Source organism: Macaca mulatta, chromosome 20 (assembly GCF_049350105.2).
Source record: "Macaca mulatta isolate MMU2019108-1 chromosome 20, T2T-MMU8v2.0, whole genome shotgun sequence".
Classification (NCBI taxonomy): Eukaryota; Metazoa; Chordata; class Mammalia; order Primates; family Cercopithecidae; genus Macaca; species Macaca mulatta.
In genome coordinates this window covers 16,842,345-16,856,090 of record NC_133425.1, presented here as the reverse complement: position 1 = coordinate 16,856,090, position 13,746 = coordinate 16,842,345, and the positions used below count along the sequence as shown (strand labels likewise).

Genomic DNA, 13,746 nt, shown 5'->3' with positions numbered 1-13,746 from the left:
AGCAGAGCGACCCAGCTGAGCCCCGCCGGGTCAGCTGACTGCAGTAGACTCACAGACCACTGAGAGTGTGAGAGTGTTTGTTAGGCAGCAACAGCTGACTCATCCAGGGGCCAACATCAAAACTATACTGACCTTCTCGCCAATCTCTGTCCGATCCCCGCTGGGCAGGATTTCCAGGTCTGGGAGGAGGGCACAGGCCTGTATCACGGACCTGTAATACGGTTCCTCCAGCTGACATCCAAAAAGGATGTTTTCTTGGAGAGAATCATTCTGAATCCAGGCCTGCTGTGGCACATAGGCCACCGAGCCCTAAGTGGCAAATGGAGAAGGAGGTGAGACAGACACACAGATCTGATCAACAAGACAGCAGCTGGCCCAACCACCTGCTACGAGGGCCTCACTTCACAAGTCATTTTCATCACACCTATTGCTTTGGCAAGAGGGAAACTGCACGAAGGACAACAGATGCCAGGGCTGGGATGAGAACCCATACCAGGTGAATCGCTGACTCCAACATCAGGAGTGAAAGAGCTGGTATCCTCGTTGATAAAATTACAGTTATTTATTTAGTAGCTAGCTATTAACTCAACACCTACAGCGGCGATCAAAACCCCCGCTTCCAAAGAGTGGAAGCCCCTGACATGGCCAAAAGCTACTTGATTACAGTTATGGTGGATGCTAAGAGAAAAAGATATATGACAATTTTTAGAAGTCTGACTTGACTAGGCGCAGTGGCTCATGCCTGTAATCTCAGCACTTTGGGAGGCCAAGGCAGGCAAACTGCTTGAGGTCAGGAGTTCAAAGCCAGCCTGGGCAACACAGAGAAACCCTATCTCTTTAAAAAAAAAAAAAAAAAAAAAAGAGAAAAACTAGCCAGGCAATGGTGCTGTGCATCTGTAGTCCCAGCTACTTGGGAGGCTGAGGTAGGAGGGTCACCTGAGCCCAGGACATGGAGTTACCATGAGCTGAGACTGCACCATGCCACTGCACTCCAGCTTGGACCACAGAGCAAGACTCTATCCCAAAAACATTAAAAATAAAAGACTGACCTAGTGTGGGACATCCGGGAAGGATCCTCGAGGAAACATCCTTGCTAAAAATCGAAGCAAAGACTCCTATATCAAAGCATCCGTTTCAAAGGTTTACTTTTATTTCCATATAATGTCAGGTATCACAAATAGCATGAGAATAAAGGCTAGAGTAAGGATATTTGTTTTGTGTATTTTGCTAATGAAAATGCTGGGGTAGTTAAAAAACATTCTCTCTATTTATTATGTTTGTAGAAACAAAATCTCTCCATGTTGCTGAGTCTGGTCCCGAACTCCTGGCCTCAAGTGATCCTCCTGCCTCGGCCTCCGGAAGTGCTGGGATTATAGGCATGAGCCATCATGCCCGACTCAAACATATGTTTAGACAAGAACCAAAAAGTGAAGAATGAGTCCGTTTCATAAGGAGAAGAATGAAGAGCATTCAAGTCCGAGGGAACAGGACATGCGAAGGCCTGGAGATGAAAAGTACTTGGCACATTCAAGGAGCAGAAAGTCCAGTGTGACAGGAACATCGATCAATCCTATGAGGGAACGACTGGCAAAAAACACACCAGGGACAGCAAGGGGGCCTATTCATGGTGAGGACCATGGGTTTTATTGGAAGGGCAACGGGCAGCCCCTGAAGATTCTTTTTTTTTTTTTTTTGAAACGAAGCTTCGCTGTCGCCCAGGCTGGAATACAGTGGCAAGATCTCAGCTCACTGCAATCTCCGCCTCTGGGCTCAAGGGATTCTCCTTCCTCAGCGTCCTGAGTAGCTGGGACTAAAGGCACACACCACCAGGCCCGCTAATTTTTATATTTTTAGTAGAGATGGGGTTTTGCCATGCTGGTCAGGCTGGTCTCAAACTCCTGACCTCAGGTGATCAACTTGCTTCAGCCTCCCAAAGTGCTGGGATTACAGGTGTGAGCCACCACGCCCAGCCAGAAGATTCTTGAATAAGGGAATTCTAGAGAGGGCAAAGCTGACAGCGGGTCCTAGCTGCCCTCATTCTTACTCTAAATTCTCAAATAATTAACCTGCTGACTTGAATATCCTAACTTTTAAGAAGCCAAAATGTCAACAGAGGTGCCTTACCATAGAACCCATAGAAAAATACATAAACCACACAGACTAAAACATTTGGGAAAAGATAAATATTTTATACACATTTCTAGCACTCCCCTTACTTGGGCAAAACAACCAATAATAAATAATCATCTGGCCTGAAATGATAATAGTGCCAGGATAGCAGAAACCTGCAGAAAGCAATGTGGATCCCACCAAGATTTGGAATTTTCTCCCATTAATCTAGCTCTCACGGCTCATTAATCTTATTTTATGGCATGGACTTGAAAGTAATGATAAAACATTTCTTAAAACAACAGTTAAAGGTCATTAGTTTGGACCCAATCACAATGCATACTTTTCAAAGGCATAGTATAATCAACGAAGAAAGGGTTTTGCTCGGAAATAAAAACAATGTCATAAACTAGGCCAGGAGCAGTAGCTCACACCTGTAATCCCAGCACTTTGGGAAGCCTAGATGGGCAGATCACCAGAGGTCAGGAGCCCTAGACTACCCAGGCCAACATGGTAAAACCCCATCTCTACTACAAGTACAAAAATTAGCTGGGCACGGTAACAGCACGTGCCTATAATCCCAGCTACTCAGGAGGCCGAGGCAGGAGAATCGGTTGAACCTAGGAGGCGGAGGTTGCAGCTAGCCAAGATCACACCACTGCATCAAGCCTGGGCAACTGTCTCAAAAAAAAGCAAAAACGAAAACAAAAACAAAACAAAAAACCAGCACAACAACAAACATCATAAGCTTGACATTCCCAAAGGCAGATTCCAAGAGACAAATGTGCAGTTGCACAGACACTAAAGAGGTGCAGGCAAGTACACCTGGGACACATGAGGTTAAACAGTTAATAGATTTTTTTCTCACTGCAGGACTTGTCAGAGCCTTAATTTGCTAACGTTTATTATAAGAGGGAGGGGGTCGGAGTATTCATTATTTCCCATGCTCGTTTGAGTCTGGGGTTCTTTCTCCCCCAGACGTCCTGCAAGGTGAGCTGGCTGCAGACCACACTCCTGGAAATGCTGGTAGCAAAACTTCCGGGGATGTATTGTTACACTAGGAAAAGGCCTTCATGCAGAGTTAACTAAATGCAAACTGAAGACTGTTGATTGCCAGTGGGACTTACTGGTAAAGCCGCCTCTTAAGCTCACTCTTGGGGAATTTCAACTTACTTCAAAGTACACCGTGTATTTAAAAGCAGTAAAACTGCAGTCTTCTTTTAGCCCCCTATTAAGAATTCAACAAACACTAAAAATTTAAACTGTTCCCTTTAAAAAATGTTCTGAGAAAATATTCCAACCACATATTTTCGTTTTGTTACATTTATAAGAAGAGATACCCAGAGAGATCCATAAAGATAAAGAACAATCCAAAAAGACCCAAAGAGACCACGAGACACTCAGTGACAGGCAGAGACGCAAAGGAAGGAGGCAGGCCGCGTACCAGGGAGCCTTCATGTGTCTACTAAGTATTTATTAAGTGGCCGGGTGCAGTGGCTCACACCTGTAATCCCAGCACTTTGGGAGACAGAGGTGGGCAGATCATTTGAGGTCAGGAATTTGAGACCAGCCTGGCCAACATGATAAAACTCTGTCTCTACTAAAAAAATATAAAAATTAGCTGGGCATGGTGGCGCATGCCTGTAATCCCAGCTACTCGGGAGGCTGAGGCAGGAGAATCGCTTGGACCCAGGAGGCAGAGGCTGCAGTGAGCCGAGATCGTGCCACTTCACTCCAGCCTGGGGGACAGAGCCTGACCCTGTCTCAAAAAAAAATAATAAAAATAAAAATTAAAAAATTACAGCTTAATAAGCAGATAACAAAATAAATATTTATTAAGTGCCTACTACATACTGGGCACTATTTTAAGTGCTGGGAGACAGACGGAAATAAATGATACCAAAATCCTGTCTTCTAGGATGGCACAGAACAGAACAGAAAGAACGCGAGAGAAAGGGACAGACGGAAAGATAAAGGAGGAAGAGGAAAACAGACATTGCTACTCTCACTTCCGGCACAGGGACAGTTAAAAGAAACAGCATCATTTTTGAGCTTTTCCTCAGACCACCAGCTTCCCCACTGCCCCTGCCTGCTGGTCCTCATCCTACCTTGATAGCCACGTGCCCCTCCACTTTGTCCATCTCGGCCAAGAGAGCTGAGAGCAGCGACGACTTTCCGCAGCCCACCTGGCCCACCACGGCCACCAAGGCACCTTCCGGGATGGAGAAGGTGATGCTGAAACGACACAACACACCTGGCTCAGCTGCAGTGAATGAGGCCTGCCAGGCTGATGCCCCTGGTCACTGAGCCTCGATTTACCCCAAGTAGAGAAAGAGAGAGACAGACAGAAGGCACGGCCATACTAAACACTGAAGGCCTCAACTGAACACTGCTGAGTTCAGTTCAGTGACCCGTCTCAGGGGCGCTCCAGGTGGGAGGCAGGTGACAGGTGTACCTTAGAGAAGAGAGGCACAGAGTAACCTGAGGGATCCCGTCACACTGAGCTGAAAGAGGGGCAGAAACTTCACTGGGGGCATGAGGCAAGGTCTGAGAGGAGAGGACACCTCAAGACAAACTGGGGCTAGGCACGGTGGCTCATGCCAGTGCTGGTAATCCCAGCAAGGTGGGCGGAGGGAGGCTGAGGCGGGCGGATCACAAGGTCAGGAGCTCGAAACCAGCCTGGCCAACATGGTGAAACCCCGTCTCTACTGATAACACAAAAATTAGCCACACATGGTGGCAGGGGCCTGTGATCCCAGCTACTCAGGAGGCTGAGGCACAAGAATCGCTTGAACCCAAGAAGTGGAGGTTACAGTGAGCCGAGATCGTGCCACTGCACTCCAGCCTGGGCAAGAGCGTGAGACTCTGTCTCAAAAAAAAAAAAAAAAGAAAAAAAAAATCAAAACTCTGACAGAAAAGCAAGTGTCCAAGACATGGAAATACGGGGAGAGCTGGAGAAAGGTGTAAAGGGGTGAAGGCACGGGGTGTAACCAGGGATGCGATGGCACTAAGGTAGGTGGTAGCCAGGCCTGGGAGCACCCTGAAAGATGCCCTGGAAGACGCTGTGCTAAGACACCAGAACTCTGCCAGCCAGGAGCCACCAAAGGGTTGAAAAGGGAGACAGACATGAATAAATCTGAGTTGAACTTTGGGAAGATATTTCTATTGAAATCATCCTTTAACGAACAGTAGAAAGCAAAATAAAATAAGCTCAACATTCTCCCAGCAACAGTGGCTGTCAATGGGGCAGGACAACCCCAGGCCACTCCCACTGCCAATGGCACAGCCAGAGCAGGGTTTCCATCCTCCCAGGGAAGGGAGGGCACATCCAAGGCTTTGCTGGGCTCACTTACATGGAATATGCTTTTATTTTTTATCTGTATTTACTTATATATTTATTTATTTTTGAGACGGAGTCTCACTCTGTGGCCCAGGTTGGAGTGCATTGGCTTGATCTTGACTCACTGCAACCTCCACCTCCCAGGTTCAAGTGATTCTCATGCCTCAGCCTCGCAAGTAGCTGGGATTACAGGCAGGTGCCACCACGTAGAGCTAATTTTTATATTTTTAGTAGAGATGAGTTTTCCCCATGTTGGCCAGGCTGGTCTCAAACTGCTGACCTCCAGTGATCTGCCTACCTCAGCCTCCCAAAGTGCTGGGATTACAGGCATGCACCACCATGCCCAGCTAATTTTTTTATTTTTTATTTTTTTGAGACAGAGTTTTACTCTTGTTGCCCAGGCTGGAGGGCAATGGCGCAATCTCAGCTCACCGCAACCTCCACCTCCCAGGTTCAAGCATTTCTCCTGCCTCAGCCTCCTAAATACCTGGGATTATAGGGATGCACCACCACGCCTGGCTAATTTTTTGTATTTTAGTAGAGACGGGGTTTCTCTATGTTGGTCAGACTGGTCTTGAACTTCTGACCTCAGGTGATCCGCCCACCTCGGCCTCCCAAATCGCTAGGATTACAGGCGTGAGCCGTGTCTGGCAAATTTTTTTATTTTTAGTAGCGACGTGGTTTCACTATGTTGACCAGGCTGGTCTCAAACTTTGGACTTCAGGTGATCTGCCCACCTTGGCCTCCCAAAGTGCTGGGATTATGTGCTTTTTAACTGCCACCTTTCTGATTTCAGAGTATTAGTGGAAATGCTGATAGTCGTTGCTGTCACTAATTGTTTCATTCTTATGACACTGTTGCATGGTGATACTTATCAGGCATTTTGTTCCTGTGCTGGGAGGAGAATGGATTATGGGGCCTGAGTAGGCAGGAATCCCAGTGAGACAGTACCTGCAACTGTCCATGTGAGACTGAAAAAAAAATTTTTTTTTTTTTTTTTGAGACAGAGTCTCACTCTGTTGCCCAGGTTGGAGTGCAGTGGTGCAATCTCGGTTCACTGCAAGCTCTGCCTCCCTGGTTCAGGCCATTCTCCTGCCTCAGCCTCCCAAGTAGCTGGGACTACAGGCGCCCGCCACCACACCCGGCTAATTTTTTTGTATTTTTAGTATAGACAGGGTTTCACCATGTTAGCCAGGATGGTCTTGATCTCCTGACCTCATGATGCCCGACTCAGCCTCCCAAAGTGCTGGGATTACAGGCGTGAGCCACCGCGCTCGGCCAAGACTGAAATATTCTTATAGGCTGATGAGAGAAAGGGTTAGAGAAAGGTTCTGGGGGCTCATGGGGGGAACGTAACTGCAAGAGGAAAACCACTGGGTCAGGAAAGGGACACATACAGATTAGTTGTGGAGCTCAACAAGAGAGAACAGCTACAATTGAAGCAGGCAGGATTTAAGTTAGACATAAGGAAGAACTTCCTAAGCATGCAGTACCACCATGAATTTTCAATGCAGGCGTCATACAGATTCTTTTCTCTGGAGAGTTTGTCTCCTACACGTTAAAACACAGCAGTGATTTGGCTACCCAGGCATGAGCTAAAGCTCTAAAAGGGTCCCATCACCCGTGTGTTTTGCCGATTCCTTAAGGGGGCCTAAAAAGCTGTTGATCAAGGCCTCTGGTCAGAAAAAAATGAGAGATGCTTGAAGAGTTGCCTGGGGGTAAGGTCGATTTCCTAGACACCATGTGCTTTGGAAAGGTAAGGACTGTAGGGTGTGGGGTGCCAGGCAGAAAGCTGGCAAGAAAGGGTGAGCTGGGCAGCTGAGGGGCACTGGAGTTCAGCAGCATCGCAGCCTCTGACTAAGACTGGCCAGTCAGCATGCTCCGTGTCTGCAGGCATAGTGATTGGCCCACAGAGGGCAGAGGACCAAGTCTGGGTCAGCAAGAAGCAGGCAGTTCTCTTAACAGTAGGATACAGAGTGGGAGCTGTTGAGACCATTTGCCATCACAAGGGGAGAGGATGCGTGAGGATAATGCAGACCAGGAGAAAGTGAAACACAGAAAATATGAAAAAAGTTCCGATGGCAGAATCCCTGGGTCACACTGTACCTGAAAGTAGAACTTCCCAGTTAAGCAAGCCAAGAATCTCCTGTATTGTCTAAATCTATCTGTCCAAGGCTGCTATGACTCACAATCAGAGGGAACCCTCTGTGCTAGGCACCTCTGTGTCTGCTTCTCACGCCAGCCTAAGCAGGTGTATCTGCACCCATTTTCCAGATGGGTAAGCTAAGTCTTAGAAGGGCAAAGTGAGTTGTTCAAGGTCACAGAGATGGAGCACGGTGGGAATTCAAATCCATGTTTGACAAAAACCCTGTGGCTCTCTCCACGTCATCACATGTGTCCACATCCCGGCTTACCCATTCAGCGTGGGAGGGTCGCTCCTGGCCCAGGTGAATGTGGCGTTCCTCACGGTGACGCTGTTCGTATCCCCGCCTACAAAGCACAGAGACAACACGTCAGGCACAGGCTGAACTGTGGGACTCCGCGTGAGCAGAGCGCTCTCTTTCTCTGCTTGAGTGGTTCAACCCCAGACGCTCGACGCGAATGACGCTAGGCATTATTACCTGGTGACATCAGTCACAGGTTCTGAAAGAACCCCAAGCTGCAGTTTTGAAGGCAGCCCCAGACCCAGAAAGCAGAAGGAAACTGCAAGAAGCTTTGTCCTTGAAAGACGGGGTTGCGCCATCCGGACGCTCATCTCGGGAAACGACTGCAGAGGCGGGGGCCCCACGAGGGTTACTCAACGCTCTGCACGCCCTGGCCCTTCTCAGGCAGGTTCGGGGCAGCTCCAGCTGGGAGGTCCCAGCAGTGGCCAAGGTCAGTGGGAAACAGCTGGCGTCCACATGCAAACCTCTCTCCATCGGGGTGGCCTGCATCAGACCGTTGGGCCCTCCTTGAGGTTCAAAGGGAGGTCATTCACCCTTCTCCCCATGTCCTCTCTATCTCTCATCCTCCCCCAGCCACACCACCCTACACACATCACATCACAGCAGGTGGGTCTTTCTAAAACACGCATCACGATAAACTCAAAAAAAAGAGGATACGGAACAGGAAGTGTGGTATGAGGGCACAGGGGAGGTGAGAGCGTTGGAGACAAAGCCCACGTTATATGGCTCCGTGTTTCTATCTTCTTCTGAGACAGGATCTGGCTTCTGCACCCAGACTGGAGTGCAGCGGTGTGACCTCAGCTCACTGCAACCTCCATCTCCCAGGCTCAAGCAATTCTCCCACTTCAGCCTCCTGAGCAACTGGGACTACAGGATGTGCACCATCATGCCCAGCTAATTTTTTTGTATTTTTTGTAGAGATGGGGTCTTGACATGTTGCTCAGGCTGGTCTCGAACTCTTGGCCTCAAGTGATCTGCTGGCCTCGGCCTCCCAAAGTGCTGGAATTATAGGCATGAGACACAGTGCCCAGCCAGCTCCACATTTCTAAGGCTCCTAGCACCTGTCTTCTTTTACTCTTCTTCCCATTATTTTCCTTTTACTTCATGTCTCTCACTTAAAACAGGCTGGGCACAGTGGCTCATGCTTATAATCCCAACACTTTGGGAGACCGAGGCGGGCAGATCACCTACGTCAGGAGTTTGAGACCAGCCTGGCCAACATGGTGAAGCCCCATCTATACTAAAAATACAAAAATTAGCCAGGTATTGTGGCGCATGCCTGTAGTCCCAGCTACTTGGGAGGCTGAGGCAGGAGAATCGCTTGAAACCGAGAGGCAGAGGTTGCAGAGAGCCAAGATTGTGCCACTGCACTCCAGTCTGGGCAATAGAGAGACTCTGTCTCAAAAAAGAAAAAAGAAAAAAAAAAAAAAACAGAAAAGCAACTCTCTGAATTATGAGCCACCTTAAGACCATCTGGAGATAATACAGAAGTTTTTCTTTAAGTTGTCAAATGAAGAAATAACTTCATCCATGCATCAAAGAAACAAAAAACCTACAGAGAGAGGAAGTCACTGGTTAACCTAGATTAACATTCTCCCTCAGCTCTTCTAAAAGAGAGGACGTGGAATGAGGAAACTGGGAGTTGCTATTTAAGGAATTTAAGAAAAGCCACTGGAGCGAGAGGTTGCAGAGAAGGTTGCAGGGAACGGTTAGCTTGGGAGCAGGGAGCAGCCAAAGGGGGCCCCCACTGGCTAGAGCATGCTAAACATTCCAGAAAGTCCAACCACCTAGGAGGCCACTATTAGGGCAGGAAGGAGGGCCTGGGGTGCGGGCGGCACCCAGGGGCCTAGGGGTTTCCTGATGCTTGTATTGAGTCGTGAACAACTTCAGAAGCAAGAAACCAGCACCCCACCGCCGGCCGCCTCAAATTTCAGCCTGTGTTCAGCAGAGAAATTTGACCCCAGAGTAGATGGAATCATTCCCTTATCATGTGAGGGGATGTGGCACACTGGGACAGCAGAAACCAGATGACCACAGCCTAGGGGTGTTGGGAGGAGGAATCCAGCATCCACTTGGGCCACGGTTCTCAACTGGAGGCAACTGTGCCTCTCAAGGCACATCTGGCAACGTCTGGAGCCATTTTTGGTTGTCAAAATTGGGGTGGGTACTACTGTATCTAATGGGTAGAGTCCAGGGTTGTTGCTCAGCATCCCACAGTGCACAGGACAGTCCCCAATCACAAACAATAATGTGTCTCCAGATGTCAGTAGCGCCCAGGATAAGAAACCCCACACCAGGGGCTGGCTGAGCTGAAGATGCTGAGATCGTCTCGCTCAGACCAGAGAAGGGATGACTCCCGCGATCTGTTTAGCATCTTCTTTTTTTTTTTTTTTTTTTTTTTGAGACGGAGTCTCGCTGTGTCTCCCAGGCTGAAGTGCAGTGGCGTGATCTCGGCTCACTGCAAGCTCCGCCTCCCGGGTTCACGCCATTCTCCCGCCTCAGCCTCCCAAGTAGCTGAGACTACAGGCGCCCGCCACCACGCCCGGCTAGTTTTTTGTATTTTTAGTAGAGACGGGGTTTCACCATGTTAGCCAGGATAGTCTCGATCTCCTGACCTCGTGATCCACCCGCCTCGGCCTCCCAAAGTGCTGGGATTACAGGCTTGAGCCACCGCGCCCGGCCTGTTTAGCATCTTCTATGCACCAGGTGCTGTGTCAAACGTGTCAAATGTTTTAGGTGCCACTAAAGATACCTGAGCGCCTGCGAGGTGCCAGACACAGCTCACGCAGTATAACCGACATTTACACACATTCAATCTTCTGACCACATTCATTGGACTCTGGAGCCAGACTGTATGGGTTTGAATCCTGGGACAACCACTTCGCAGCTGGGTAGCCACGGGCAAGTTATTTAACTTCTCTGTGCCTTTTTTCTTTCTTTCTTTTTTTTTTTTTTTTGAGACAGGGTCTTACTCTGATGCCCAGGCTGGAGTACAGTGGCATGATCATAGCTCACTATAGCCTTGAACTCCTGGGCTCAGCCAATCCTCCTGCCTCAGTCTCTCAAGTAACTAGGACTACAGGTACACCACCATGCCTAGTTAATTTTTTAATTTTTGTAGAGATGAGGTCTCACTACATTACCCAAGGTAGTCTCAAACTGCTGGCCTCAAGCAGTCCTCCAGCCTTGGCCTCCCAAAGTGCTAGGATTACAGGTACGAGCCACTGTACCCAGCCTGTGCCTCACTTTTTCATCTATACAATACGGTTGACAACCATGCAATCAACTTCAGAGGGCTGTGGTGGGGTGTCTATGAGGCAGTGCACACTTGGCACATAGTAGGTGCTCAGTAAATCTCAGTGAGACAACATGCTATGGCCAGGAAGAGCATGGACTCGACCGACAGGCTGTATGAATCCTAGCTCTTCTTTTGATCAGCTGTGCAATCTCAGGCAAGTTTCAGAGGCCAGTTTCTTCACCTAGAAGAGGGGGGTTTCCATCACCCTCCTCCAGGGGTGCCACAGTGAGTAACGGACAAGTTGGGACATTGACATCCTTCAAACAGAACATGCATGACAGGGGCTTTATAAGTGAACGTGTCACTGCACTCTGAGACATTAATTTTTTTCTTTTTTTTGAGATGGAGTCTCCCTGTGTTGCCCTGGCTGGACTACAGTGGTGTGATCTCGGCTCACTGCAACCTCCGCCTCCTGGATTCAAATGATTCTCCCGCCTCAGCCTCTAGAGTAGTTGGGATTACAGGTGCCCAACACCAAGTGCAGCTAATTTTTATATTTTCAGTAGAGACAGGGTTTCACCAAGTTGGCCAGGCTGGTGTCCTGACCTCAACTCCTGACCTCAAGTGATCCGCTCACCTCAGCCTCCCAAGGTGCTGGGATTCCAGGCGTGAGCCACTGTGCCTGACCTAATATTTATTATTAAGTGCCTCGAGAGATGGTTGCAAACAAGATCCCTGGCTCAGGGGGATGGGCTGGGAAAGGATAAATAAACAAGCTACAAAAAAAACAAACCTGTCAATAAAAATGCATGGCCGGGTGTGGTGGCTCACATCTGTAATCCCAGCACTTTGGGAGGCTGAGGCAGAGGGATCCTTGAGCCCAGGAATTCAAGACCAACTTGAGGAACAAAGCAAGACCTTGTCTCTCCAAATAAAAAAACTTAATATTGAAAAAAATAAAAAGCCCAGGAGAAGCGGCTCATGCCTATGAGCCCAGCATTTTGGGAAGCTAAGGCAGGTGGATTGCTTGAGCTAAGGAGCTCGAGACCAGCCTGGACAACATGGCGAAACCCTGTCTCTATAAAACATACCAAAAAATTATCCAAGTATGGTGCTGTGTGCCTGTAGTTTCAGCTACTTGGGAGGCTGAGGTCGGAGGATCACCTGAGCCCACGAAATCAAGGCTGCAGTGACAGTCGTGACTGCGCCACTGCACTCCAGCCTGGGCGATGGAATGAGACCCTGTCTCAAAAAAAAAAAAAAAAAAAAATCCAAGTAACACTGTGCCAAAGAAAGGTACTTTTGTTTTCCTTATCTAGATAAAACTGAGCCTCAGACCTAAGTCTGCGCAGCTTGTGGGTGGTGGAGGCTGGCCAGCCTCCAGAGTCCTCGTTTAGCCCAGAATAGAATCAAGGTCAAAGCCTTGGAAAGTGACTCCCAGGAGGAAGCCTCAAGCAGCCGCTGCCCCTCAGCAAGAAAACAAGAATGCGAGTGCAAGTTCGCCCTCCTGGGAAGTGTAAGATAGGACAGAGGCCTAGGCGGCCAGGCTTCCCTTCCCTTCTGCCAGCTCTGCAGAAGCCTTGTCTCACGGGCTCTCGCAGACAAGCGGCTGGGCAGAGTCAGACCTGAGGGCAGCCAAGGGAAACAACTGCAAGTAGGGAGGACCCGGTGGGAGATGGGAAGGCGGCTGCTTCCAGAAACCAGGACCGAACACACACACACCGTCTTTGACAGGCCGTCGCTCGATGCTGTCAGGTTCCAGTTCCTCATGGGAAAGAAAGATCCTCAGGCGTTTGAGGGAGACACTCGCCTATACAGAGAGCAATGGTAGGGGAGAGTTATTTTTAAACAGCTTTTTGCAAAACAAACCAAGGTTAACTTCCAGTGGTTTCCCTGGGTGTGGAGGGGCACACACCCTCCCTTATTTCCGAAGGTCCCACATTTCTTAGAACCAGTGTACACTTTAGTATTAAATAAAACAAAACAAAACAAAACAAAAAAAGAAAGAAACAGGTTTTGGTTCTGCTGTTTTAAAAGCCCACAAAAGGTATTTCAGAAAAACATGGGCAAATGACTGGGCACGGCAGCACAAGCCTGTAATCCCAACACTTTGGGAGGCCGAGGCAGGCATATCACTTGAGGTCAGGAGTTTGAGACCAGCCTGGCCGACATGGTGAAACCCCGCCTCTGCTAAAAAAATATATTAAATTAGCCTGGTGTGGTGGCGTGCACCTGCAATCCCAGCTACTCGGGAGGCGGAAGCAGGAGAATCACTTGAACCTGGGAAGGCAGAGGTTGCAGTGAGCCAAGATCGTGCCACTGCACTCCAGCCTGAGCGACAGATTGAGGCTCCATCTCAAAAAAATAAATAAAAAATAAATAAAAATATAAGAAAAAAAGGGCAGAGGCCTGGTGGAAAAGGGACTCTGGAAACATAACAGCAAACGCAACAGAGCCAATTCAAACAGCCCAATGGGACAGGCATTTCTGAGATACGCCAGAAAACTTGGATATGGGCTGAGTATTATTGTAAAAACTTATTGTTAATTTGCTTAGACATGATGATGGTGCTATATTATGTCGGAAGAAATGCATGCTGAAGTATTTGTGGGTAG

General features: G+C 48.5%; 1 protein-coding gene and 2 long non-coding RNA genes across 19 annotated transcripts in view; 1 reads left to right on the top strand and 2 right to left on the bottom strand.

The window, feature by feature from the left end:
• Nucleotides 1-13,746, bottom strand: part of ABCC1 (ATP binding cassette subfamily C member 1) — a 192,744-nt gene that overhangs the window by 56,750 nt on the left and 122,248 nt on the right. For 12 of the 17 annotated variants that reach the window (XR_013412351.1, XM_077987128.1, XM_077987126.1 and 9 more), the window contains 4 exons: nucleotides 12,854-12,941; nucleotides 7,864-7,939; nucleotides 4,218-4,344; nucleotides 133-309 (listed from right to left, as the gene is read on the bottom strand). Coding sequence is in view for 16 of the 17 variants with exons in the window: in XM_077987128.1 (XP_077843254.1) it covers nucleotides 133-309; nucleotides 4,218-4,344; nucleotides 7,864-7,939; nucleotides 12,854-12,941 (468 nt within the window). In the remaining variant the exon portion in view is untranslated. The remainder of the gene's footprint in view (nucleotides 1-132; nucleotides 310-4,217; nucleotides 4,345-7,863; nucleotides 7,940-12,853; nucleotides 12,942-13,746) is intronic. The other 5 variants (XM_077987134.1, XM_077987137.1, XM_077987142.1 and 2 more) reach the window with 1 other exon arrangement.
• Nucleotides 1-13,746, top strand: part of LOC144338361 (uncharacterized) — a 40,586-nt gene that overhangs the window by 13,018 nt on the left and 13,822 nt on the right. The window lies entirely within an intron of this gene.
• Nucleotides 7,987-11,138, bottom strand: LOC144338355 (uncharacterized). The gene is made up of 3 exons (XR_013412380.1): nucleotides 10,575-11,138; nucleotides 9,364-10,256; nucleotides 7,987-8,669 (listed from the first exon to the last, which is right to left on the bottom strand). It is a non-coding gene; the product is annotated as an uncharacterized LOC144338355 (long non-coding RNA).